At 40.4% G+C, this 27393-nt stretch overlaps 1 protein-coding gene across 3 annotated transcripts in view; it reads left to right on the forward strand.

Annotated features, from left to right (window-relative positions):
* The first annotated feature begins 3001 nt into the window (after window positions 1-3001).
* LOC114659564 (bcl-2-like protein 1) overlaps window positions 3002-27393 on the forward strand; it is a 96583-nt gene continuing 72191 nt past the window's right edge. The window contains exons 1-3 of one of the 3 annotated variants that reach the window (XM_028812122.2): window positions 3002-3129; window positions 4141-4253; window positions 4900-5538. In XM_028812122.2, the coding sequence (XP_028667955.1) occupies window positions 5008-5538 (531 nt within the window). In that variant the 5' untranslated portion in view covers window positions 3002-3129; window positions 4141-4253; window positions 4900-5007. The remainder of the gene's footprint in view (window positions 3130-4140; window positions 4254-4899; window positions 5539-27393) is intronic. The other 2 variants (XM_028812123.2, XM_028812125.2) reach the window with 2 other exon arrangements.

A 27393-nucleotide genomic window follows, 5' to 3' on the forward strand; every position in this document is an offset into this window, starting at 1 on the left:
GAGGACAAGTTAAAGTAAAGCGCTCAAATTTTATTCTTGCGAAAATTAAATGTTTTTTTTTTTGGCTGATTTTGCGAAGGTATGGAGCCCCCCCCACCCACCCACCCACCTCCTAGCGGAGGTTGTCCCTGCAACGTCAATGACTAAATTATGATGGTGATTATTTTATAACGGCCGGTCCACACGTACTGTACAATTTCAAATGCTCAGACGCGATATTTAATTTCACCGCACTGGGGTGCTAGTATCCAATAAATAAGTCGAAAGAAAGGACAACTGTCCAAAGAGAAGGTACATCCTGAAATATTGTGTTAATCACAGTATTTTCAGCCTTTACTTACTATAAACCCGTGATGCAATTTAGTTCCAACAGATGGCTATCAATGGAGAGTGTAGGTGGATAAATAGGCGAGTGGGTATTTGTTTCTAATAAGTCTGGCTAACGGATTTCTATTACTGAATGAGTCTGACAGTCGTGGCCAGATAGATGCGGTTAGTTGTGTATAAAATGGATATAGGTACGAAAGGCGGTATATTAAAAACATCGGTTTGAAATCACACTATATAACAGATGAATAGCTAGACATGGGGTGCAGTATAATAGAGAGCTAGATAGATATGAAAGGCACTATAATATATACTACAGATAGTTGTGGAAGGCACTATATTGGATTGGTAAAAACGGAATGTACTATATGCAATAGATAAATGGATATAAAAGGTATTATATAGCACACAGATAGATGTTAAAGGCACTATTAATAAATATATATGAAATGCACATTATGATACAGTATACAGATACAGAAGCCATATTAGAAATGAAGGAAACGAAATGTAATGTATTATATATATATATATATATATATATATATATATATATATATATATATATATATATATATATATATATATATATATAGTGTGTGCTTGGTGTGTGGGTGTGTTTGTCTGTGTCCTGCGGTGGGTTGGCACCCTGCCCAGGATTGTTTCCTGCCTTGTGCCCTGTGTTGGCTGGGATTGGCTCCAGCAGACCCCCGTGACCCTGTGTTCGGATTCAGCGGGTTGGAAAATGGATAGATAGATAGATAGATAGATAGATAGATAGATAGATAGATAGATAGATAGATAGATAGATAGATGTGAAAGGCACTATATGCTAGATAGATAGATAGATAGATAGATAGATAGATAGATAGATAGATAGATAGATAGATAGATAGATAGATAGATAGATAGAGGGCAGCATGGTGGCGCTTCCCGGGTCCTCCCTGCGTGGAGTTTGCATATTCTCCCCGTGTTTACGTGGGTTTCCTCCGGTTGCACCGGTTTCCTCCAACAGTCCAAAGAAATTCTAAATTGTCCCTTGTGTGTGTGTGTGCCCTGCGGTGGGCTGGCGCTCTGCCCGGGGTTTGTTTCCTGCCTTCCGCCCTGTGTTGGCTGGGATTGGCTCCAGCAGACCCCCGTGGCCCTGTAGTTAGGATATAGATAGATAGATAGATAGATAGATAGATAGATAGATAGATAGATAGATAGATAGATAGATAGATAGATGTGAAAGGCACTATATGATAGATAGATAGATAGATAGATAGATAGATAGATAGATAGATAGATAGATAGATAGATAGATAGATAGATAGATAGATAGATAGACACTATATGATACCAGTTACTTATTCATTACCTTAAAGACAAAATGTTCTGCATTCTCATTAAAGTTGATCAGTTGAGCATTGCCCAGCCCGGTGCAATTACTTGGGTTACATTGACTGCCAAAGATGACACATTTGCATCAAATGAAAGGATTTACTGTGATGTTTAATTGGCACTGTAAAGGGTTAAATTTTGTCAGGCCACCCACATTTTCACAGTTTTCAACAGAGACAGGTGAGTTTTGAGCAACAGTTGACATTTGCCAGGCCCAATGCAGGTACCTGGGTCGAACTGACTGGTACCATGGGGTTACCATGGGCCATCCTGCTTTTCACAATTTTGGGGAAAGACAGATTCCTTTGTTAAGAGTCTCAGAGGTTGAGAATTGGGATCTTAAAACCTAAACTAATAGAGTCTGGTTGCACACATCCACTTTCAGGCCTGAAAGTGATAGCGGCTGAGGCCTTGCAGTGGTGACGTGTGCAATCAGAACCATCACGGGACAGAACACCTGTCATTCACAAGGCAGGCTTTGAGTTGCAAATCAGAGGTAAGTTGTACTTGTTAAGGTTGCCGGATGGAGCCAAGAAACACCGGAGGAAGTGCAAACTGCAAACCTAAAATGGCAGGCTTTGGACTCTAATGTTGAGATGTGAGCCAAAAGTGCTAACTTATTTGACAGGTTAAAAATATTTGTAAACTTTAAGGGAATGTGATAAAAACATTAAAATGATCTTACATACAGTCCACAGGTATGACAATGTTCATTCACTGTAAACCTGATACTCAAGTAATTCTTTTTATATTTTATCACTGTACCCTGTAAATGATACAGCCCTAACCCAATGACCTCGATTTGTTCTGCGACTCTGAACTGGATTAGTGGATTTGAAAATGGATTGGTTTGGGTACCACTGGTGTGGTTTTCTGATTTTCTTGTTAGAATGCAGTGTACCTATTTATCAGTCTATTTTCTAACATCATTTTTGTAATGTTTAGCTGCCAGTGCCCACACCAACATCATGGGGCTCATGATGGGAACCGACCCTGGACCATGGGACAGTCCATCAAAGGGACACACTTATGGAAAGCGTACACTAAATCAGGTATTTCATGTTGCACGTAATGCATTCTAATGGCGTGTTACTTTTTCAAGTTATAACATAAATGAATGCACCCATCCATTCGCTGAATCCGGTTAAATAAATTATGGGTACGAGGTGACCGTCTCATTTGCAGTAGGAGTTAAAAAGGGTCCGTCAACGTTTTATTGAAAATCATACTGAACTGATCTGAGGGACAGTCCGACAACGACTGAGAGACCCGTGTGGTCTAAAGAGCCGTCAATCACCCAACAGGAAGAAGAGGCGGGACTTCCTCTGTTAAAGTGAACGTCTTGAGGTGCGTGAGTTTCAGCAGGTTGACTGGTTTGATTGAGGTTGGAGAGGAAAGCAGGTACTCCAGAAGAGTAAAGTGAGTAATAATCAATAGAGACGCACTATACGCCTTTCTTTTTTCTGTGGACGTGTCATTTATATGTTAGAACGTGAAGCTTTGACTTGTGTTCATTCATACAAACGCCACGTTAAATATACAACGAGGTGAGTGCGTCTTTTTCTTTACAGGTGTCTTAAAGTAAAAATCATGGAAGTAGCGCTTTTTTGTGTAAGAGCGAATAATTTTTACTTTGTAATTGCTTTCACCTACAGTGCTAAAACGTTTGCTAATAAAATATAAAATTATTCCTGGACGTATTTTTTAAATTGTAATCAATGTAGAGCCAATGTGAGTTGCATTAACATATCAGCTTCATGAAATTTAAGTGTTTTGTTGATTTTTTTTCTTTCTAATGCGCCAGTTAAAACTTAAGTGTTCTGCATAAATGGAAGTTTGTCAAGAATGTTTAGTAGACACGGGCAACGTTATATCTTAACTGGCTGCCCCGCGACTCTGCGTTGGATACGCAGGTTAAGAAGATGGATGAACTGGCAGAGTCTGGTCCGTCGCGATTCTTCCCAGGCATCATGCAGTGGGATGGAATTGTATTGAAAAATTCGGTGATGTACCTCGCTTAACTTGCTGTACTGTACATACAGAGAGCAAGCTTGTCCATAACGCATTTCATTTCGAATTTGTTCTGTTGCGTGCGTGTTTGCTGATACCACGAGAAGGAATTCCCATTGAAAGGAAAAGAACCAGCTCTGGTACAATTCCGTTCCATCTTTCATTAATGTTGCCTAACTAATACACGTATGTCGTATAATTCGCAAATTAAATTAGGCCGTGAGACCGCCAAGTTCATTTCTTTATACTTAAAAAGTTAGTTCGGATTCGATTAAACCAAACCCACAGTCACCCTTCGATTTCATTCTAGAGCCTGCGAGAGTTACGCAATGCACGTAACTAAGGTTTGTGGGCGGGCCGACGTGACGTCCGTTGCGCGTGACGTCGCCTAATGCGCTGCAGTGTTTTCTTTTTCTCCAGGCTGTGTTTGCGGTTTGACAGCTGGACGTGATCTCGAGAGGAGAAGCCCCATTGTCGGGGTGCACAGCTGATAAAGAAAGGGGTCAGGATACTAACACAAAGAAACACCCCTGGTGAGTCGAGCGTCACTTGATGGTATTGTGGACGGTCGCTGCGTAATGTTTTCCAGCAGCGCTGGGCCAAAATCCGAAGGGTTGCGGGCGGAGGGGGAGGGATCCAGGTAATTGGAAGCTGCGCTTCTACACTGCAAATAAATCACTTGTAATGGCCACGCATCATTTAACAAAAAGAATTCCGCAAATCTTTCAGCTAAATGCACCTCGGAACCTGCAATGGCTGACTGGACTGCTTTTAATATGCAGAATGATTGACAAGTGAGCAGTTTCTCCTGTGTATGTCGTGACGCGGCCAAGGGAACCTGATTTGGTTAGGAATAATCTTTGGCGTAATTCCAGCCCCAAATGAGCGTTTGGATGTTAAATTAAAAAAAGGGGGAAAACTACTATGATATATAAGTGGTCATATTTTACACTATTAGCACTTGCAAAACATTTGATCTTTTGGTTTTGCCATTTAATGTGATTTTTGTTTTCCCCGCAAATTAGTGTTACAGAATTGTATTGAAAATAATCCTTTTGTTCATCAAAAACCTATAATAGTTACTGTATTGAAATCCGTGTAACACTGACGTGATCAGTGTTGTCATTTCTTTTAATGCTTTAACTGATTTCTAACGTTACTGTACTCTTTACTATTTAGACAAATCTCCATTTGCATCAAGGTGTCAGCCAGAATCACTCAGGCGCAACAAATGTTTGCTTTTCTCCACAACATGGATTTTGGGGTCTGAGCTACAAAAAATATAAGATGCCCTACAGCAACAAAGAGCTAGTTGAAGATTTTATAAGCTATAAATTATCTCAGAAAAATTTTTCATGTAACCAGTATTTCGGAGACAGTAGGACTGCCACACCAGGGACCTCCACTCCTGAGAATGAACAAGATGTGCTACATGTCAATGGCTCTGTCAGTGGAACAGAAAATGGAGGCAGCTCTTCTGCAGACCACTCGCCTGATGGTATCAGAGCAGTAAAAGAGGCACTCCATGACTCGGGGGATGAGTTTGAGTTGAGGTACCGGGCTGCTTTCAGTGATCTCTCATCCCAGCTGCACATCACCCCAGTTACCGCTTACCAAAGCTTTGAGCAAGTTATCAACGAACTCTTCCGAGATGGGGTGAACTGGGGACGTATAGTGGCACTCTTCGCATTTGGTGGTGCTCTGTGTGTGGAATGTGTGGAGAAGGAAATGGGTTCTTTGGTGAAACGCATAGCTGAATGGATGACCACCTACTTGGACAATAACCTAGATCCCTGGATCCAGAGACAAGGAGGATGGGTGAGTAGCCATTTGATACCTTTATATATAAATTTATTTTTTTAAAGATGTGCTGTGACTGTAATGCTCAAATCACTGGCTAGGACCTGCAGTTTAAATTTAGATTATCCTGCAAGTGAATAGTTTGTGGGTTTTTTTTTTTTTTTTTTTTCTTCATTCTGAGATTTCGTTTCATCTTGCATCCTGTGTGTTTGCAAATTAGGCCAGCAGAGAAACCTTGAATTGCCCAATTGTACAAGTGTGTCCCGTGATAGACTGGGATCTTTATCCATGGCTTTTTTTTGGTCAGTGTTGCTAGAATTGGCAGCCATGCTCAATGTGCAACAGGGTGAAAAAAAATCTTTCAACTGGTGGCAAATGTAAGTTTTATGTGCTTGATTTGTATACTAAAGTATATGCTTGTATTCAGTTTGTGCCCTCCAGCCCATGGCTTTACTGACTGAAAGCTGCAGGATGTGGTTTGCTAAAAATATGAAATGACAACCCTTTATGTAACTATTTATTCTTCTGTTAAAAACCCAAAATGTTAAGGGTGGTCTGTCTGTCGTATAAAATCTTGTGAAACGTGCTGGGCTTTGAACTTTGACCTTGATTTTAATTCGAGAGCTAATGTCATTATATTCATAACATTACCCAAGAATTGGGGGTGCAGGCTACCTCGCTCACATAATTGGGCTTCAGGTCCTCCTGGCAAGCCATACTGCAGCCATCTGCACCCATGCAAGTCTGGCAGTCAGGAAAAGAACAGTGGAGACCGTTTTCTGAAATTCACACACATTGGCAAACACATGTCAGGCACTCCAAGCTCAACAAAAATGTTCTACATGACAAAAGATTTTGAGGTGCGGGCTTCTTCTGCCATTGAATTGGACTTTGGGTCCTTCAAATGGCAGGCAGTTGTGTGGCCGACAGGACATCTGACAGTGAAACACATTGCACAGGCCAACCGATCGTTTTCATCGCAGTCACAATTCATATACTTGCAGTGCAAATGGTGGTCATACTCACTGTTAGGGATCGACAGAGGTGGTCGGCAGCCTCTACGGAGTGACCTGGAGAACTGTGTTTCTTGAGATGTATGTGAACCACCTTTCTTCAAGCACCCGAGGTCTGAATGCCTCATACTGTGTATGTATGTTTTACTAGTTTGGGCCAATCTGAATTCCTGAACAAATCTTTACATCTTACAAATTTTAAAAAGTGATGCTGGTTTTCCATTACCCGCCCTGGTGGATGATACTGCAGTTGTGACCCACAGGGCTGGCTACTTTGAGCAGCTGTTTAAAACTGAACTCCCGGCAGTCTCTGCTTGCATTTGGGAGATGTGCTTCATCCCAACTGACTGAAAAATGTTACTTTTCGTCACTAACTGCAAAGGGAAGGGTGATCACCTGGATTGAAGCAACTACAGGGGGATAACACTGCTCTTGGTGCCAGGTAAGGTCCTTGCTTAGAGTTATCCTCATCAGGATCCATGATCACTTACCCACCTTCCAATGACCAGAGAAGTCTGGTTTTACGGCAAAGAAGTCTGCCGTTGACTGCATGCTGGTACTGACGGTTCTCATGGAGCGCAAATGTGAATATCGGCAGTAGAGGTGGGCGGTATGACCAAAATTCTGTATCACGGTATTTTTCTAAATTCTGCCGGTTTCACGGTGTTAGACGGTATTTTTTTCCCCATGCATGAGTGGATGTTAACCACATTTTCCACTGCAATTACTGCAGTAGACTGGCTAAGAATAACCTATTAGACTGTTATGAGAATTGTACATCGTACAAAAAGACATTTTAATGTGCACACAAGTATGAATCCAGGTTTGCATGGCCCCATAAAGTGATAGTTTTCAAGGGGGTGGCACTAAAGAGAAGGAATCACATTGCATGACAGATGCAGTCAAAATATAGAACCTTTAATTGAACAAATTTTGCAAAAGCTTAAACTAAGAATTTGACAACATATTTTCAACCATCCAAAGAGGCATTTAGACTTAGTAAAATATCCAGAGGTGTTTGTCAAAAGTTGGATTGCACTGAACACGTCTTAGAAAAGGAATAAATAGTAAGTATATTTTGTAAACCAACTACACTTTCTGTTAATGTTAACAATCTCTGTCCACTGACACGTTAAAGTGACTTTTTAAACAATTTTACCATCATTAAACTGCATAATATTTAAACTAATAAATAATAACAATAAAATACATAATAGTAATAGCCATTACTGCAAGGCTTCAAGCCCAGGTGCATTACACAGTATTCACCAAATTAAAATAAAATAAAACAAGTGCAATCTTGGTGATGACATCTTACCAACTGTACCATCATTTAGGCAAACTGCATTAATATGGACCTTGCTTCAAGCTAAGCTATATACATAAATAATAAAAACTGCAACTTGCATTTATAATGCTGTTTGTGGTATAGCCCTATGGAAGCGCATTAGGGCCACTGTGAAGGAAAAAAAATATGGACACGGAAGAAAAAAACAAACTATATGTTGAGAATAAATTCGACATGTTGACTATGTCAAGATTAAAGTTGACATTTCCACTTTATTCTCAGTTTATTTTATAATTAAAGTAGAATGTTGTAAACTAAACTTCATCCTAAAATCAATGTTTAATTTACTAGATTTTCTCAAACCCCGTCACAAGTTAATGCAGCACATCAAATACTTTGTGTTAAGTGTTCCCCGACCCAGTCGTTAATCACTACGCTTCTTAAACTGACTTCCTCCGCACTAAGAGCAGGCGCCTGCAGCAATCACCGCACAGAATCCATTCACTTCATGATATTCCTGCTCTCTACCAAAACCCACACGATAATTACCAATCACCACACGATAAACGTCTTGGTGAAATTAAAACTAGTTATTAACTTAGCCGACGGAGTGTTCAGAACTTTAAAAATGTCTTCGTTATGCATGTTTAATTATGCCATCCATTCAGAGTTGCACCCATCTCTGAACGAGTCGATAGCACATCGCAGAATGAATACAAGCAAAACATACACTAGCAAGTACAAAAACAAGTACAACTTAGCTTGCAGTATTATCCAGTAGTATAGAAACAGTATTTACACATCTGACCTTTTAAAACTAAAGTATCTCCAGGCGACGGATGTGACTCCTTTTTTTCGGCAAAAGTTCTTCTGTTCATCACATGTTCAACTTTACTTTTAGTTCAGTTTCGGAATGCTCTCTGTCCATTTTCACCGCGCGGCATACCTATGCTACCGCCCACTATTTGGTGGTGTAGCAGTGAAAAACAGCCCTAGTGCAACAAATGTGTTTAGCGGTGTAGCAGTGAAAAAGGTCCCCACTCAAACAGTTTCCCGCTGTGCCACGTTCCGAACGTTGTTTAGGCAATTTAAACCGGTGTTGCGGTATATAAATCCATATCATAAAAAAAATAAATGGTTTTCGGTTTGAACCGGTATACCGCCCAGCACTAATCGGCAGTTTCTTTGCAGCCTTTGTCGATTTTTGGAGAGCATTTGATTCAGTTGATCGAGCTGCCCTAAGTCTTTGTGGGATCCTCCAATGTTGCTGAATATCATCAGCGGCCTGTACACTGGTACTGTGAGTGCTCTGCAGATTGGAGGCAGAACCTCTGTGTTTTTCCCAGTTGATTCTGGGGTTTGTCAGGGGTGTGTTTTTGCTCCTACCATGTTTAGTGCTTGCATGGACTGGGTGTTTGGCAGTGTTGTGGAGTCCAGTGGCCCTGGGGCATCTGTTGGTGAAGAGAGATGAACTGATCTTGACTTTGCCGATGACGATGTGATCTTTGCATAGCCAATGGAGACTCTGATCAGGGCTTTCAAGAGTCTTGAGTGTCTGGGCTTGCGAGTGTCCTAGATAAAAACCAGGGTGCAGGTCTTTAAAGACCTTATGGGTAAGGCCATCAGTCTGTTTGTGAAGAGAGTGTTGACCTCGACGAGAGGCTTGCTTACCTCGGCAGCGACATTCATGTTTCTGGTGACTCTTCTATAAAGTCGGTAGACAGATTGGGAGAGTATGGGGGCTCATGAGGTTGCCGGAAAGGGGCGTGTGGTACTCCCGATATCTTTGCAAAAGGACGACGGTCCAAGTCTTTAGAGTCCTGGTGCTTCCTCTTCTGCTATATGGTTGCGAGACATGGATGCAATCCAGTGACCCGAGATGAAACTTGAGCCCCTTCGGTACTGTGTCTTGTCAGAAAAACCTTGCATACTGTACTGTTGGTTTGACTTTGTGTCGAATGAGGGGTTGCTCACGGAGTCCTGAATGAGGCACATTACCTGCATTGTGAGGGAGAGTCAGTTGCGGCCATGTAGTGTGATTCCTAGAGGGTGATCCGGCTTGCAGGATCCTCATTGTTGAGGACCCGAGGGGCTGGACCAGGCCAAAAGTGTCGCCCATGTAAGAACTGGCTGTGTAAATTGCTGGTCATTTCCAGGGGTTGGGACTGGACAGCATGTCTGCTTGGAGGGTTGCCAACTGGGATATTTAATACTTTTTAATGCAGTGATATTTGAGGGTAACATTCTCAGTGTGATTGTAGTCCACAACATTGCACATTGACAATGCATGCAGTCCCCTTCGCTGGCAGTGGGCCAGTTTGAAGTTTGCATGTCTGTGTTTGCACTTTGATGTTTTAAAATGTGCAAACACCTTATTTAAACACAAGGCATCCTGGTGGCAGCTCTTAAGTTTTTCTTATGATTATTTATTTAGTAGACACCTTTTATTTATGCAAGTTGATTTGCAAAGCAAGTTATATACAAGAGTGAAGGTGCAAGCATCAAAAGCACCAGAGAGCAAGATAAAGCAAGCACAAGGGAGTAGAAGTACTATGTAATTATACCTGTAACTAGACTAAGACCAAAAAAAAAAAAAAAAAAACTTGACAAATTAATGTTGGAGACTGTTTAACTTGGGAATGAGAAGTGTTTGGATAGGGGAGTGCACCTCAAGGCAAAAAGCAGTTTTGCTTTGGTTCAGCAGTTCTCGGTGTACAAAACTAATTTTAGCAATTTATGGGGAGAAAGGTAAACCCCTGCAAGTATTTTTCATAAGTTTATTGAATTCACAATTAGTTTATCCTGTAGTCCATCTTGGCCATGTTCCTAAAATGGCTTTTTGGATGTGTTGGTTAAGTTTTAATAAGATGAGACCAATTGCAAAAGAAGTAAGGGGAAGTGATTGCATTTCTTTAAAGCATTTAGGGATGTCTTTTTTGTTATGATTTCTCTCTTCGGGTATAAGTATGAGACAAAAGAATGCCCTTTTGTAAATTGAGATTTTTCTAGCAGTGGCTAGATAAATTTGTAGCAGAAAATGAAATTTTATGTTATCTAAAATGTATGATATATGAAAGTATTCATCATTTAAAATTTATCTTGCACTTACAGGCTTGCTGTATAAATCAGTGTATGTTTTTCTGGATCATGTACACCCTTACAGTAGTATACTTTTTTTGCTGAATTGATAAAATGCACCTTTAGACTTCATATAAATTTGGGCTCAACACCCAGGGTGGTGTATTCACTCTTAAAAATAAAAATCACCACACAGGCTGAACAACTCCAGCTGCTTGATAACAAGAGAGATGGCACAGCTCCTCTTTGAATATTCTCAGATATGACAAAAAAAATTGGCAGTACGGTTACCAAGTTAATTTTATTATGTGTGGATCAATGTACACTCAGCACGATCAGAAAAGCCTACATTGGGTATGTATCAATTTTTAAAATCTGAACCTCAATGATCAGGCATTGAAAGGGAGTTGGAGTGATTGCTATAGATATTATAAACCTGCTGTGCTTGGACACTGCATGAAAAATGTCCACCTTCTTACTTTACTGTGTTTGGTGTGTGTGTGTGTGTGTGTGTCTGTTTGTTTATATTAAAAAAAAAAAAATCAGAATTCTTTATGAAAACTCTAGAAAGCCCATCCACTCCATCCTCTCCTTGCAGCTTCTTCTGCCGCACTGAAGATGTAAACAGATACTTTGAGGCTTATTTGTGAGGTTCTGTCCACATCTGTCTCCACATGCAGGAGTGTGTAACTGAAATACAAAGATGTCTCAATGTATAGTGATTTTTATTTGTCTATTGGTTTGTTGCTCATGTTTTCTTGCACGTAACCCCTGCCCTCCTAATCTGTCTTACTAAACCACAGTTAATTTATGCAAGGCAGAATCACCGAGGCGCATGCGCACTGCGTCCTTGGCGCCCGCCCCAGAGTCAGTAGGTGGTGCCCAGGCAACACAACCTGTACAGTCATGGATACAAACAATGAACGAAGGCGCCCATACAAAGAAACCGCTTTAGTTCAAATAGGGTTAGTGAATTAAATGGAAACTTTACCATGCCTACGACCTGTGAACTACACCTCAGGTAAAGCGTGCACGCCAGCTTGTACAACCGCCCGGACGTGACCGCCCACACCACCACATATACCCTCCATGATATTTCATCATGCAGCGGCTTCCCACTGAGGCGCATATTGCGCCGTGGCGCACGCCCCAGACTCAAACGCAGCGGCTTCCCAGAGTCAGTAGGTGGCGCCCAAACAACACAACCTGTTCACTACACTTGCTCTAATCCACTGTGCCAGTAATATAGATCCCAGCAGTCAGTGTCAGCAAAGGCAACAGAATCACGTCTCCACAAAACGAATCCACTTTAGTGCAGATATGCGTATTGAATTAAATGACATTTCCCCAGACGCACCCACCCTCCATGATATGTCATCCATCCAGATATCGGACGGAACAGAAACTGATTGCCATTCTTGATTTCCGATTCGCTAGCGAATCGCGGGCTTACTTGTCAGTTATCTATATGGCTATGACTAATACATTGACAAAAAATATTCATGTGATAGGCACAAACCCTTAAGCCACTTGTGTGTCAATGCAGAAGTTTGTCTTTACTGTATATTTTTGTTACCCTTTTTTGTATAACTTTGCAAAGGCAAATTATACTGGGTCCATTTATTATTTAAAAAGTTAGTATGCAATTGTATAGAGCAGCAGCTTTTCAGTTTCTAATGAAAATTCACTTCACAATGATTTGTTTGTATGTGTTTCCTTTAGGTACTGTCTGTGAAAGCTGGATACTCCAAAGTTTGATATTTTTGAGAGTGTGTGTATGTGTATATGTATGTGTATATATGTGTATATATGTATACATTTTTTTTGATGCAATCAATGCCTCTGAGTTAAAAAAAATCTTTAGACTTTAATTCATTGCAGCAAGCCTTTAAATCAGTAACTTAAATAAAGCCTTTGTTAGGTCTTATAACATAATCACTAAACAATGCTATAAAGCTGGGGTTTCAAGCTCTGAACCTAGAGGGCTGCATTGGCTGGAGATTTTCCTTTTAACCACAATTTCTGCTGCTAATTGATTTCTTTACCTTAATTTTAATTCACTTGTTTAAGACAGATCTCTGAATTGCTTTTTTTTTTTTTTTTTTTTTTGTTAACTAGGAGGGAGACAGTGAAAGACAAAGTGAGTAAACAGATTACCCACTAAGTGGAGCCCTCCAAAGTCTGACCAGTTTCTTAATTAGAAGCTGATTTCTAGTTGTTAATTAAACCCATTGTTTAATTTCATGTCTTGTTGATGCTCTCATTTTGCCACACCAGACACTGTTCCATTTTCTTTTTTCCAAGAGCACAATCAAAATTACTTGTAGGCCTACACAGATGGTTGTTACTGACACCTTCACCATTCATCTCTTTTTCAGTATGGTTTGATTGACGCAGGTTATCTTGTCATTTGTTGGCTCATTTTGTAACATTATTGCTTGACTAATAATTAAGGGGAATAAACTATTATGGAGTCTGTGAATTAACAGCAGGAATTGGTCACTAATTAAGAAAATTGTTAGAATGAAAACCCGTAGCCACTGTGGTCCTCCAGGATCTGAGCTGGACCCCCCTGCTCCAAAGTTGACCCGTTTTATAATACCACTGCTATGCGGATGACACTCAACTCATTCTCTCCTTTCCACCCGATGACCAGCAGGTCTCAACCCGCATCTCAAACTGCCTTGCTGATATCTCCTCTTGGATGACTTCCCACCACCTCAAGTTGAATCCCAGCAAGACTGAACTCTTGTATATCAGAGGCAACTCATCTCCGAATCTTGACCTTGCAATCTCTCTTGACTCGGTTATCGTCCCCTCAAAAACGGCAAGAAGTCTTGGTGTCACTCTAGACGAAGAATTGTCTTTCTCTCCACACATCAGCAACCTCTCCAGGTCCTGCAGCTATCTCCTTTACAACATTAGGAGAATCCACCCCTTTCTCACTACAGAGGCTACTCAGCTTCTCGTCCAGACCTTGGTCATCTCTAAGCTGGACTACTGCAACTCTCTGCTGTCTGTACTTTCACTAAAGGCAACACGACCACTTCAACTGATCCAGAATGCAGCTGCAAGACTCGTTTTTGATATTCCCAAATTCTCGCACACTACACCTCTGCTGTGGAACCTGCACTGGCTCCCTGTGGCTGCCCGCATCAGGTTCAAAACCCTAACACTTGCCTTTAAGGCCAAAACTGGAGCTGCACCACCTTACATATCAGCACTGGTTAAGCAGCGTGTCACTTCTCGCTGTCTCAGAACATCAAGCACTGCACGTCTCGAACCACCCTTACTTAAAAGAAGAGGACGACATGCATCAAGACTCTTTGCAGTGTTGGCTCCTCAGTGGTGGAACGAACTTCCTCTTGCTGTACGAACAGCGGAGACCCTCACTGTCTTCAAACGTCGCCTGAAGACACACTTCTTTCAACAGCACTTGGACTAAAGTCCCCATACTTTTTTTTTTTTTCTACCCTTTTTTCAAAAAAAAAAAAAAAAAATTTTGTACTAACTTACTATTTTCTTCTAGCAGGGTTTTGTATACAACTTGGTCAGCGGTAACTTGTTTAATGACAGTAGATTTAATCCTAGCCTTAAATACTGAAGAACAGTCGTAGACTACTAAGCACTGTTGTAAGTCGCTCTGGATAAGAGCGTCTGCTAAATGATGTAAATGTAAATGTATAATGCTGGTGCTTTTCAAACCTTAGGAGCATAAAACACAGTTAAGTTAACCGGTTTATTGATGCACCAAGGCAGCCGCTGTTCCAAAGGGTTCCCCTTTGAGGTAAGGTAGAAATATTTAATTGTCAGTCCAGAAATGTCCAAGGATAAACCTGCTTGATCTCTGGGCTATTTGTTATTGCAGGGTTTTTGGAGCCAAATGAGAATCTTTAGCTAGTGAAGGCAGCGTGAAGGTGTATCTCCAACTAAAAGTTATTGCATAAAATATTGTAACGCTGCCTCTGGCTTGTCGGGTTTCTTAACTGGCCTGGAAAGTACCCTTTTTTTTTTTTTTTTTTTTTGATGTGCCAACCACTTAAAAAAAAAAAAAAAAAAAAAAAAAAAAAAAATAATAGTTGGCTGGTGAATCTCAAAAAAGAAAATAACCTTGTTGGAGTGAGCATTTTTAGAAGTTGGAATGTTCAGTTATGTAATGAATGTTCTTGGCAAGCAATATTTGTTAAGGGGCATTCTCAGATTATCTCATTGTCTCCAAGATGACTAATGTGCAAGACTAACTAAACAACATTTTTTTTTTTTTTTCATTTTATAAGTTTTAGCTTGAGTGGCTCATGGAGACCCACGTCTGTTGCTGATGGCCTTCTAGTCAAAAATTTCAAACTTTGATACAAGTCTAAGAAAAGCATTAAAATTTAATTCCGTTTTCAGATACTAACGCAGTATATAACGTAACTTAAAATTTTATTTAAATTGCAATTCTGTCTGCAATAAAATGTTTACATTTGATGGCAACAATAGAAATTTTAGTTACTAAATGCAAATGGTTAAAAGAAGTGCAGACTTTCGTTCTTTAATTAATAAAAAAAATATAGTTGTTTTAATCCGGTCAACTGTTTTAAACAAATACTGTCACAGTACATACATTTTAAAATTAACATTAAAATTCTATTTACTTGAATTATTTTTTTGTGGTCCCCTGTAAGCAATTGTTCTGAAAACTAATGCACAGACCATTAACACACACTTGCAACAGCTTTGCATTAATGCAAATGGCGCACCGTGCATTTTTGTGTAGATGTCTAATTTTTTTGCTAGACCTACCAGCCTGTTAACATGCTTTTCCTTGATGTGTGCTTTTATTGGGCTGCAAATGAATACATGAAGCACAGCTGGAATTATATGATGGCACCTTATATAGTTAACAATATAGTTTTAAAATCACTCATAATAAAAGAAAGCAATGTGCTACAGCAGCAGACTTCATTGTGAAGGGTTAAAAATCGAAGGAGAGAAGGTACCCTAGTGCTGAAGAGCGTAAAAATAGTTGCAGACTTCTGTATTGATGAGTTGAACGTTTAACAGATTACAACTTGTATTTTAACCTGTAGAAAAAAAATTAACTCAACATCTACTTCAAATGGAACAGATTACAGGTCTATACTTATTAACTAGCTGTGCTACCCATCTAAGACGGGTTGATATCTGAGGAACCGACATATACCAAAGTGTTAACATTTTCAGTGCACCATGCAATGTGTATATCTCTTATTTATATGCCATTTGGTACGGGATTTGTAAAAGCAGTGCTAATGTCTAGGATTCACCATCTCTTGGAGTGACAGAGGCATAGCATATGAACAGACACTTAACACTGCGTTGCTGCATTCCATTTACTTAGGTTGTTGGAGCTGGGAGTGACAACATGCCCGAGTTGATAGTGTTCCAGCTAAACACTTGGAAAAACAATGTGGACATGTTCAGGAACACCTTTGTTGTGCTTGAGCCATTAGATTAAATAGCAGTTGATAACAAACCATTACATTGTATTCATTGTAACATGTCCAGAGATAGTCTGGATAGTACTGTGTGTAGGATTGATTTATTGAGCCACACATTGACAGAAGTGCTAGTAAACAGTGCAATACTGAAGCCTTCACTAAAATTCGCACTGTACATCGCCATTTTGTATTGAAGACTTAATCTGAGTTCGGGCAAACTCATGTCGGAGGAGCCCTGAGTTTCTCAGTTGGAAATCTGACTTAAGGGAGGGTTCCAGTTGGAAATTACATCTACTTCCAACTCCAAGTGGAATTTGGCTTTACCCTTTTATTAAGGGGGATGTTTCAATAATTTAGAAACAGGGTACCTCACAATTCTTTTGTATGAACACGTGCCAGTCCTTCAGTGTTTGACTAAATTGGTTGTGTTCGCCCCATCAGCTGGTATGGTGCAGTAACCAATCTTTCATATAGGCTTGCATTTACCTTGTGGTTTTCCGTCTCCATTTGCCATAAAGCCAAAGTATTTCCAGATGACACTCTGGGTGCCCTCGTTGACAATTGTTCCTCTGGTTGAGGCTCTGACTGTGCTGCAGTTGGCATCTTAATGCCTGTGAGTGGGTGAAAATGGGGTTGCAACTTCAGCCATGGCGATTGATGGACTTTGAGGTTCAACTATCAAGAGCCAGAACAAGTGGGAAGTGTATACATAATGTATGATGTAGAACTGATACCATGAAAAATGAGTATTGAAATTTTAAAATGTTAAAATCCTACTTCTTGATATTTACGTTTGACGACCCTAATGTTTAGAAAAGTGTTGCATCATTGTCGCTCCTTTTGTTTCAGGTGTGTTTTTTTTAATTTTCCTGTGCTTTTCAGTAACATATTTCCACTGAAATGAAATGTAAGGTACAAAATGAAGCAGATTCTCCAGTTTGGCCCTAACAGTTTATTGTATAAGAAGAACAAAGGAAGCTGACAGCCAGTCAGGAAGGAAAAATTGGTAAAGGCAAGATCACAACCTTGTACTGGATTAAAGTGCGTTCATAAAGTGGGTAGCTGGATGTGCACGATTATATTGAACACAAAGGAAATGAACGATTTTTATTGTGCAGCATCCTAACATTTGTTTTAGAATAAGAATTTCAGTTTTAATATTTTGATTATTAATTAAGGAATTCTCAAGTTCTGTATGCAATAATAACTATTTCTTATTCCTATTACTCAGAGCAGTTCTTTCTAGAATATTCTGGTTGTCACTAGTAATTAGCAGTTTTCCAGTAAGGCATTTGATTAACTATGTGTGTAGTCAGCAGATGAATAAAGCTCGGTGGCATAATTTGCATTTCTTCCACTGTAGGTGGTACTGAAATGACACCACGATACACTCGATTGAAATGGAACCACATCCTCAGTGTGGGGAGAAAAATGTGAAAAGGGCATTACCTAGAATTTGACATTTCCTGTTCATGCTGTGTAGATGACCCCATGAAACATGGGCTATGTTCTGCCAGTTTGTTTTCAGTGTACATTAAGGAATTTCACTTGCTCATCCTGATCAAACCTGTTTTTTTGACTACACCTATTTTAGATGGATTTCTTTTGAGTTTTATGGTTATACGTGGATAAGAGATGTGCGATCCTTGACGTGTCTTCCAAAAATCCTGTGTCTGACTTTCAGTAGCACCCTGTGATGGGTGATGATGTGATGGTGACCTGGGTTGCCCTACAGGTCCCATGATACCCTGCAGGAGTCCAAATCGGGAGCCAACCAGAGTAGCACTGCCATCTCCCAGGTGTGTTAGGGGATAAACAGTCCCAGGTCATCCGCTATACAATCTGCCCCTACTGGGATAAGAATTGTTATCCATCATGGCTGGGTTGCTTCTTTCATTATAATCTCCATCCATTATGGTCTCACAGCCAGGTAAGGTAACACTCTACATCCCAGTCCTTCCATGTCGCCAATCACACGATGCATATGAATATTTTCATATTCACAAACCTGTAAAATATTGACTCTTGAAATGCTAAATGTTACTCTTACCTGATCTGAATAAAGAAGCCTATACCATCCTAGATCGGTTGGAACTCAAAATTGCATATACTGCACATACGTTGGCAAAGTATAACCTAAATACTTGTTGTTTTGTTTTTATATTTTCACTTCGTTTTATGAAAAGTAAAATGTGTCCCCCAGTTTCATCTTGAGTCTTTTTATTAACTAAAGACAAATTGACAGGAGATATCAATAAACGGACAGCGATGTCTCTTGAATCCATTCCTTCCCATTTTAAACTTGCTCCTTCTCGTGCCAACACTCAACATCCATATTACTAACCGAGAATGCTAAACCGGATGATGGACGCAGGCACATCCGGCCATGGGCCGTAGCTGCAAAAAGACGTACTGCGCAGGCGCAAGAAAGGGCGGACGGGATATACACCAAGAGGGGGATTTAACAAGCCCCTGGAACACAAAAAAAAAGAACACAAAACCGCCCCACACACCCTACAAGCAACGGACGGGACACACACAAAGAGGGGGATTCAACAAGCCCCTGGAACACAAAACGAAAGAAGACGCTCGCTCAACAACAATCCTCACCCACACACCCCCCCCCCCCAATCAATAAGAAGTGACACCCAAAGCCACATATCTAAAGGAAACGTCCATATTAAACATACGTCATCTCAAAACCTTCACACTAGGCAGCATAGGTGGATCTCATTAAAATAAAGCACTATTAACCGTTCAACTGGAGAAAAGGCTCCATATTAACAGTGAGTACGATCCTACTAAATACTTATCCATATTTCGCACGCTGAGGAACAAACAAGTCATGCATACACGGTCACGGGTACAAAACTATTCGGATCGGATAACGGAACAAAACACACGAACACGAATGAAACAAAAAGAATACACGGCGGCGCATACAATGCGCTTCAGAAAATACGTGAGAAAAAATGTCTCGGATCAAAAAACGCAAAGCTCAAGTAACCCCGTTACAGAGACGTGCCCAAATGAACAGACACATTGAACGTAGATGCATACAGCGCGCGTCTCAAAGTGCAAAATCAAAACAAGCACGATTTCAAAAGAAAGAGCTTGCGTCTCAGACATACAAAAAAGGGAGCAAAGCAACGCGCATATGACCGGCCAGAAAACAAGCAAGCAGGACTCAAAAAGCAGAAAGCTCAACTGACCGACATACAAAAACGGACAAGGCACGATACAAACAATGCACGACGTAGAGTGAAACGGACTTTGCGCAAAGCGGAGGCGGATCAATTAAAACTCAAAAATAGCGCGTCACAAATAATGGACATGCAACAACGCGGCACTCAAACACCACAAGCAAAACATGCCCGTCGCAGACATCAACACCAGACGTCTGCTAAACTCTTACGCCAGTTGGCTGACAACGCTTTCAATAATGAGTCCACTATTGAGGAAAATTCATTGGGATTAATGAATGTCATTTGCAATCATTGTCATTCACTTAACTTCACAGAAGAAACAACTGGCAATACAAATAATGAATTTACACGTTGTTGTCAAAAGGGGCAGATTAGACTGCCTCCTTTACATTCAAATCCGGAATATCTACAGAAGCTTCTAACTAAGGATGTGCCTGAAAGTAAAAACTTTATGAACTACATTAGATCCTACAATAGTTCATTTGCTTTTGCATCTACCAGAGAACATAACAGGACACCAAAAGGCAATGGCCCATACTGCTTTCGCATATGTGGTTAACACAACGCACTATATTATGTCCAAAAAATATTACTGTTAATCACATTATTAACCAGGTCATTTCATTACTTCCTGGAGAGACACGGCTCTTTCTAAGCTCTGACAAAGTTGACTCTGATGACGACAATGAACATCTGAATTTCCCATTAGAATATTTGAACACTATTAACCCGGACGGATGACCACAACACAACCTTACCCTTAAAAACGGAACAATAATCATGCTATTAAGAAACCTTAACACTAAACAGGGTTTATGCAATGGCACACGGTTAGTCGTCAACACCATAACACACGATGTTATTCAAGCAACAGTTCTTTCAGATTCACATGCTAACAATACTGTTCTCATTCTTGGAATTGACCTTACGAGTTCTGACCTAGAATTACCTTTTACATTGAAACACCGACAGTTCCCCATTAAACCTGCATTTGCCATGACCAGCAAAAAATCACAAGAACAAACCATGGACAAGGTTGGCATCTACCTCTCTGAACCCGTTTTTGGACATGCACAACTTTATTTTGCCTTCTCATGTGTTCGACGTTCATCTCACAATAAAGTTAAAATTAAAAATGATCCATGCCAAGGAAGACTCATTCAAAGACAAGACACCATCTTTACTACTAATGTTGTATACAGAGAAATATTCCAATAAAACATTACTCTATGCCAAACACTCTATTTTGTATTTATATAGGCATCATCCAAACCTGCACACTATTCTATATCTAATTCATACATCTCACTCTTTGTCATGCCCCAACGCCAGGGGTTGGCGAGCGAAGCGAGCAGGGGGCGGAGCCCCCTAGTTGTGCAGAACTCTTGGCATCCGCTAATTCGTCCAGCCTTAATATTACAGTGCTTTCCAGGTATCTGTCAGTTTTCTGTATTATTTGACTTAATACATCCACACTTGCTTACTGCCTGTCCCTGACACTGCAGAGGAACCCTTTATACTGTCGAAGTAAGAGCAAGAACTGGAAACACAGACTAGGATGAAATGTCAGATTTGACTTCCTTCTATGAGCTTGGCCATTGACTTCATTGCCTTTTTATATATTTTTTTAAAACATTGTTTGTTTCTTCCCTGTGGGGGTATTTGTTGTGACTGGTGGTGGTTTTGTTCATTCTTCTTCCCCACCTCTACTTTGTGTTTTGTAAAGTGCTTTTGGAGGTACCTGACTTGTGGCAAGATCATCCCTTTTGCAGCAGCTCTCCGAGAGCAGCTTATTTTGCTTCCAGGAAATGTCAGCAGGGTTTGTCGGGAAACAATATTTCTAGCCAGTGTGTCTCCTCTCCTCCCACCCATAAACATGATATTGAATTATTTAAGGAAACTGCACCTCACCGGCACTCCCACGAACAGGAAATGCCTGCTTCTTTTTTTATGTAGTTACAGTTAGTTTTTTCTCAATTAGAGGTACTTTCAGATTTGAGTGGGTTATCCCATACTGCATTTTTGTGCAGTTTTGCTAAATTTTACTGCCAAACAGTATGTAGAAGCTCAGACTTTGGGCATTTTATAGTTAGGAAAATTTCATACAGAAAGTTCAGAAACACTGAAACTTAGATTGGGGTCAAACTTTCAAATTTAAGTTAGTCCATACTTTGGATCTACTCTTGCATGCCATGTTTTCAGGTGTCTTGCATCTCATCTTTTAATGTTTTGCTGTTTTTATCATGTAGAGTTGCTGTTTGAGTGGTTAATGCTTTCCACGGTGCTAAACATAAGCAATAAGATGCTGCAGATGTTCTATCAGACATTTGTGGCAAGCGCCCTCTTCTACGCAGTGGTGTGCTGGGGAGGCAGCATTAAGAGGAAAGACGCCTCATGCCTGGACAAACTGGTGAGGAAGGCAGGCTCTATTGTTGGCATGGAGCTGGACAGTTTAACATCTGTGGCAGAGCGAAGGGCGCTCAGCAGGCTCCTATCAATTATGGAGAATTCACTGCATCCACTTAATAGTATCATCTCCAGACAGAAGAGCAGCTTCAGCGACAGACTGCTGTCAATGTCCTGCTCCACTGACAGATTGAGGAGATCGTTCCTCCCCCAAACTATGCGACTCTTCAATTCCACCCGGGGGGGGGGGGGTAAACGTTAACATTTAACATTATACAAAGTTATTGTCTGTTTTTCACCTGCATTATTATCTTTCTTTAATATTGTTTATTGTATCAGTATGCTGCTGCTGGAGAATGTGAATTTCCCATTGGGATTAATAAAGTATCTATCTTATCTATCTATCTATCTATCCATCCATCCATGTGTTGCTCTTATTATGTATGCTGATGCTGCCAAATATTTTTCCATACATACGGCACTTTGCTCCATTTTTTGAGACATACAATGCTCTCAATTGAATACACTTAACTTATTAGATACAAACTGCTCAGGACCTGTGCCATCTACATATACCATCAACAGGACCTGTGCTGCTTAACACTGCATTTTGTGTTTTGGCAGTATTGACACGTTCACATGTCCTCTCGGGTGACTGCGGCTATGTGCTGAAAGTGGCTTTCTTGCAGGAGTAGTGTGTGGCTTTTTCCGGATCTTTTACAGGAAATATATAATCATGGCCAAAAACCTTGGCACACCTGCACTTCTTTCAGAAAATGCACCACTTCTCCCAGGAAATTGTTGCAATTAGAACTACTTTGGTATTCACGTGTTCCAATGCAAACAAAAGAAATAAACGCAAAAAAGCAAAAAGGATAAAAGTCACATCTGATATCATTCCACACAGAAATCCAGATGTGTCGTGTCATTTTCTAACCCACTTAATCCACGCCAAGGTTGTGGTAGTTGCTGGAGCCCATTCCAGCCAGCTTAGTGCGCAAGACAGGAGCAAACCCTGGACAAGGGTGCCAGTCCATCACATTCTGAACACACACACTAGGGCCAATTTAGCAATGCCAGTTCACTTAACATGCATGTTTTTGGACAGTGGGAGGAAACAGGAGCACCAGGAGGAAGCCTGTGCAGACCAGAGGAGAACATGCAAGCTCCACACAGGGAGGACCTGGGACATGAACCTAGGCCCCCTTACTGGGAGGCAGCAGTATTAACCACTGCGTCACAGTGCCACCCAAATCCAGAAGTGGACTGGACAAAATTACTGGCACCTTTTCAAATTTGTAAGAAATGTATGGAATTTCAATCATGTTAATTTGTATTTAAACTTGCCTGTGGTTAGTAAATGGTGTTGGCATATTGAAATAACACTTGCAACCAGTGTTAACAAAGAAAAGCTGAATCAATCTTTGTCTGGCTGTACCACACTGAGGGTTGAGAAAAGAAAAGAACGAAGAGTTATCAGAGGACTAGCTGTATCCCGTGGCTGTGCCAACATAGTAATGAAACAGGACAAACTTTAAAAATTAATAGACGTTGGCACTATATCTGATCGTGTTCAGCTCTGACAGGAGAGCGTTCCTCATGTGGGGAGAAAAGCACATGGCCGCGATATCTCTGGCAATCAGCAGCTACCCTCTAAAACACATGGAGCTCTAATCTCTCTATCAAAAATGTCAAACGTTACTCCTTAACAATCTGTAGATGATAATGTCTGCTGAACAAACGTGTTTCGCTAGCTAAGCAGAGGCAAGGTGTACTCCACCATGTGGCAAGATGTAGACCAACTCGAACAGAGGCTGCAGAGTGAATGAGGAAGGCCCCATCCCACTGCTCACGGCCCACAGCCACGGTCTTGGATTTGCATAAATACATTGGTACCGCAAGTGAACTGTGGTACTTAGCGGGATGAGAGAAGTCGCAAAATCAACCAGAATGTTCAAGTAAATTATAGAAAACAACCAGATATAAATCTGTTCAGTAATTCTCTCTTGAAAAGTGGACAGACATACAGACGGAACGTACTTGGACCACAAAATTTTTGAAACTGTTTCTTAGCGAGCACCTATGGGCCGGGGGGGGGGGGGGGGGGGGGGGTAACCTACATTCCAAATTTCAAGTTCCAAGTCCTCATGGTTCAGGAGATTTCGTGATGAGTGAGTCAGTGGTATTTGGCTTTTCTATATACAGTATGTAGATTTGAGAGTCAAAGTTGTGAAAAAACATGGATCATCTTAAGGCTACAAGTCCACCTGCTGGGATCTGAATGGTCCTGTGTCCACAGCGTGCATCATCATTAACAAGTTTACAGCCTGATGGCACTGTAGCTAATATCGCTGGATATGGACGGAAGAGAAAAACTAATGGAAGATTGTAACAAAAGATTGTTCGATTGGTGGTTAAAGATACTCGGTCAACTTCCAAACAAGTTCAAGCTGACCTGCAACCACAGGGTACAGCATTGTCCGCTTACACTGTCTGTCGGCATCAGAATGAAATGGGATGCTATGGTAGGAGACTCTGAATGACCTCACAGCTGTCCTAGAAACACCAAAAAAAAAAAGTTTGGCGAAACTTAACGTGAAGTAACGAACATCACCATCATCCTTCTAAGACAGAAGTGGTAAAGCATATCATTGTACTGTGTACAGAAAATGAAATAAGGTCTTCAAAGAAAAGGACACAGTCCCTTCAGTCAAACATGGTGGAGGTTCACAGATATTTTGAGGCAGCTTTTGCTGTATCTGGCACTGAATGCTTTGACTACTGTATGCATGTAAAGACTGCCAAAGAATTTTGGAATGTAATGTAGGGCCCAGTGTCAGAAAGATGGGTCTCCATCAAAGGTCATGGGTCTTCCAGCAGGACAATGAACCAAAGCCTACTTCAAAAAGCACCCAAAAATTGTTTTCAGACAAAGCACTGGAGAGTTTTGAAGTGGCCAGCAATGAGTCCCGATCTAAAAGGACACATGTGGAGAAATCTCAAAACAGCAGTTGGAGAAAGTACATTTTAAATTTGAGAAGCCTGGAGCAGTTGGCAAAAGAAAAGTGGTCCTAAATTCCATTAGAAAGGTGCAAGAAACCCCTTACAGGAATCAGTTGATTTCAGTTATTGTTTATATGCCACCAAATATTAAGTTTACAGTGCCAATAATTTTTGTCCAGTCTATTAATGCAGTTCTGTGTGGAATGATGGCAAATAAAATTTTCTCTGCTTTTTTTTTAATGTTGTTCTAGTGCAAACAAAAGAAAGAAACGTGAAGTCCACAGCATTTGTAATTGCAACAATTTTCTGGGAGAAGAGGAGCATTTTCTGAAAAGTACAAGGGTTCCAATTTTTTTGTGAATGTATTGCAAGCTGCTTTAGGAAGACGCATACCAAACTGCACTATGCCTATGTGCTTCTGCCTATAGAAAATAGTGACAAACTACATCATAGCCTTGCAGAGCAGTTTTGACTAGAATAAGGATAAGGATCTGATAACCTAAAGACCATGAAAAATGTACAAATGGAAGAGACTTTTTTTACCTACACACTGTTTATCTGCATATGTATTCTCCAAGAGTCTGTAGCTTGCCACCTAACATTAAAATCATGGATGTCCCTTGGTCTTTTAGATACAATCGGGTCTATTTATAGATAGTCTCTCCTGAAACTCCTTTCTGATCCCACAGAGTTCCATAACGATGTCTGGGGTATCACAAAACTAAGTGAAATGATTTTGCATTTCAATTTTAAATAATCCGATTGTGGTTTATATTTGAACATACTGGCTGCTTAGATATGAACTGGACAGCTAAGCATACTGTATGTAAATGTGAAATAATTAATTTTATACTTGCACAAATGGTAATCATACATCCAAAGCATCATCATTCTTGTCCTGTTTTGGTTGTTATCCTTGCACAGCTTTGTGTTGGTATTGATGAACACCTCTCAGTCTGTACTGCGTGCACAGCTAAATAATATGCCACCAAATCCTTGTTATTTATGGAACCCAAATACTTGCCTAGTCTGTGTCAAACAGTCCTTGCACAGTAAGGATTGTGGTCTGAGCTTGCTGTAAGGGCAGAGATGCCAAAGCAGGAAATGAAAATCGAGCCTGCTGTGCCCCAAGGTAGGGGTGTGAAAGTTGGGTACGTGCTGGCACCTGTATCAGTGGTTCCAGGAAGAAGTCGGTGGGTGGGTGTGGGTGTGCATTTTTATTTATTTATTTATTTGTGTATACAATATGTGATATTATCCCACACAGCCCGCCGAACTGCAGCTATGATGGAAAATGCACCATTTTGTGTATCAGGGTTCCAGGAAAAAGTTAAGGGGTGTTTTTGTTTTATTTTTTTTTAATACATGTAATATTATTCCAGACAGACCTCTAGTTCTGCAGCTATGATGGGAAATGCACTATTTGTGGTCACCTGACTCCGCTTGTTAGACATCCCATTGCAGAAATTAGGGGCATTAACATGGAGTTGGACCCCCGGATCCCCTTTTGTGGTATAACAACCTCTGCTGTTCTGAGAAAATTTTGGAGTGTGTCTGAGGAAATTTGTGCCCATTCAGCCAAAACAACATTTGTGAGATAAGATACTAAAGTTTGGAGGAGTAGACTTGGCTCATAATCGACAAAATCCCGAAGTTGCTCGATAGGGTCGAGGTCAGGGCTACTCCTGTTCTTCCATGTCTTCATGGACTTGAAATTGTACAAAATTTCCTAGTCCTGTTGAAACAAAAATTAGCTGTGGTCTCCCCTAGACTTTCTCATTTACTCAAATATCTGAATCAGGGGGATGGCTATTTGAGGAGTAAACCGTAAGACAATGATTATATTTTTATATTATGTACATTAAAGATGCATCAACAACAAATCAAATCAAATTAATAATATATTGAACAATTATAATAAAAGTAAAGTTGAATAAATCGGACTCAGCGGCTGTATGAATAAAAGGTAAAGTACCACTTCCGGTTAATGGAAAGAGCCCAACAATTTGGTAGAAATCTACGCTTTGTACCTAATACGTATATGCAAAATTTGGTTGACCTAAGTGAAAGCATACTCAAGTTTCGTGTTTACATACAGACATAATTTCAAAAATGGTATTTTCGGACTCCGGGAGGTCAAAAACATGAGATTCTTCAAAATCTGGAAATGGAATTTTTGGAGGATTCCAATACTTTCCTTATACTAGAAAGTCAGGAAGGCCTAAAACGTCAAGATTCATTAAAATCTCAATATCGAATTTTTGGATGATTACAATACTTTCCCCATACTTAAAAAATGGCCTCCCCCAAACTGTAGCCTTAATGTTACAAGCACACAACTGCCTAAAATGTCATTGTATGCTGTGTCATGAACAGAACCATTCACTTGAACCAAAAGGTCAAACTGTAGTAGTCGG

Source organism: Erpetoichthys calabaricus, chromosome 10, assembly GCF_900747795.2.
Source record: "Erpetoichthys calabaricus chromosome 10, fErpCal1.3, whole genome shotgun sequence".
Lineage (NCBI taxonomy): Eukaryota > Metazoa > Chordata > Cladistia > Polypteriformes > Polypteridae > Erpetoichthys > Erpetoichthys calabaricus.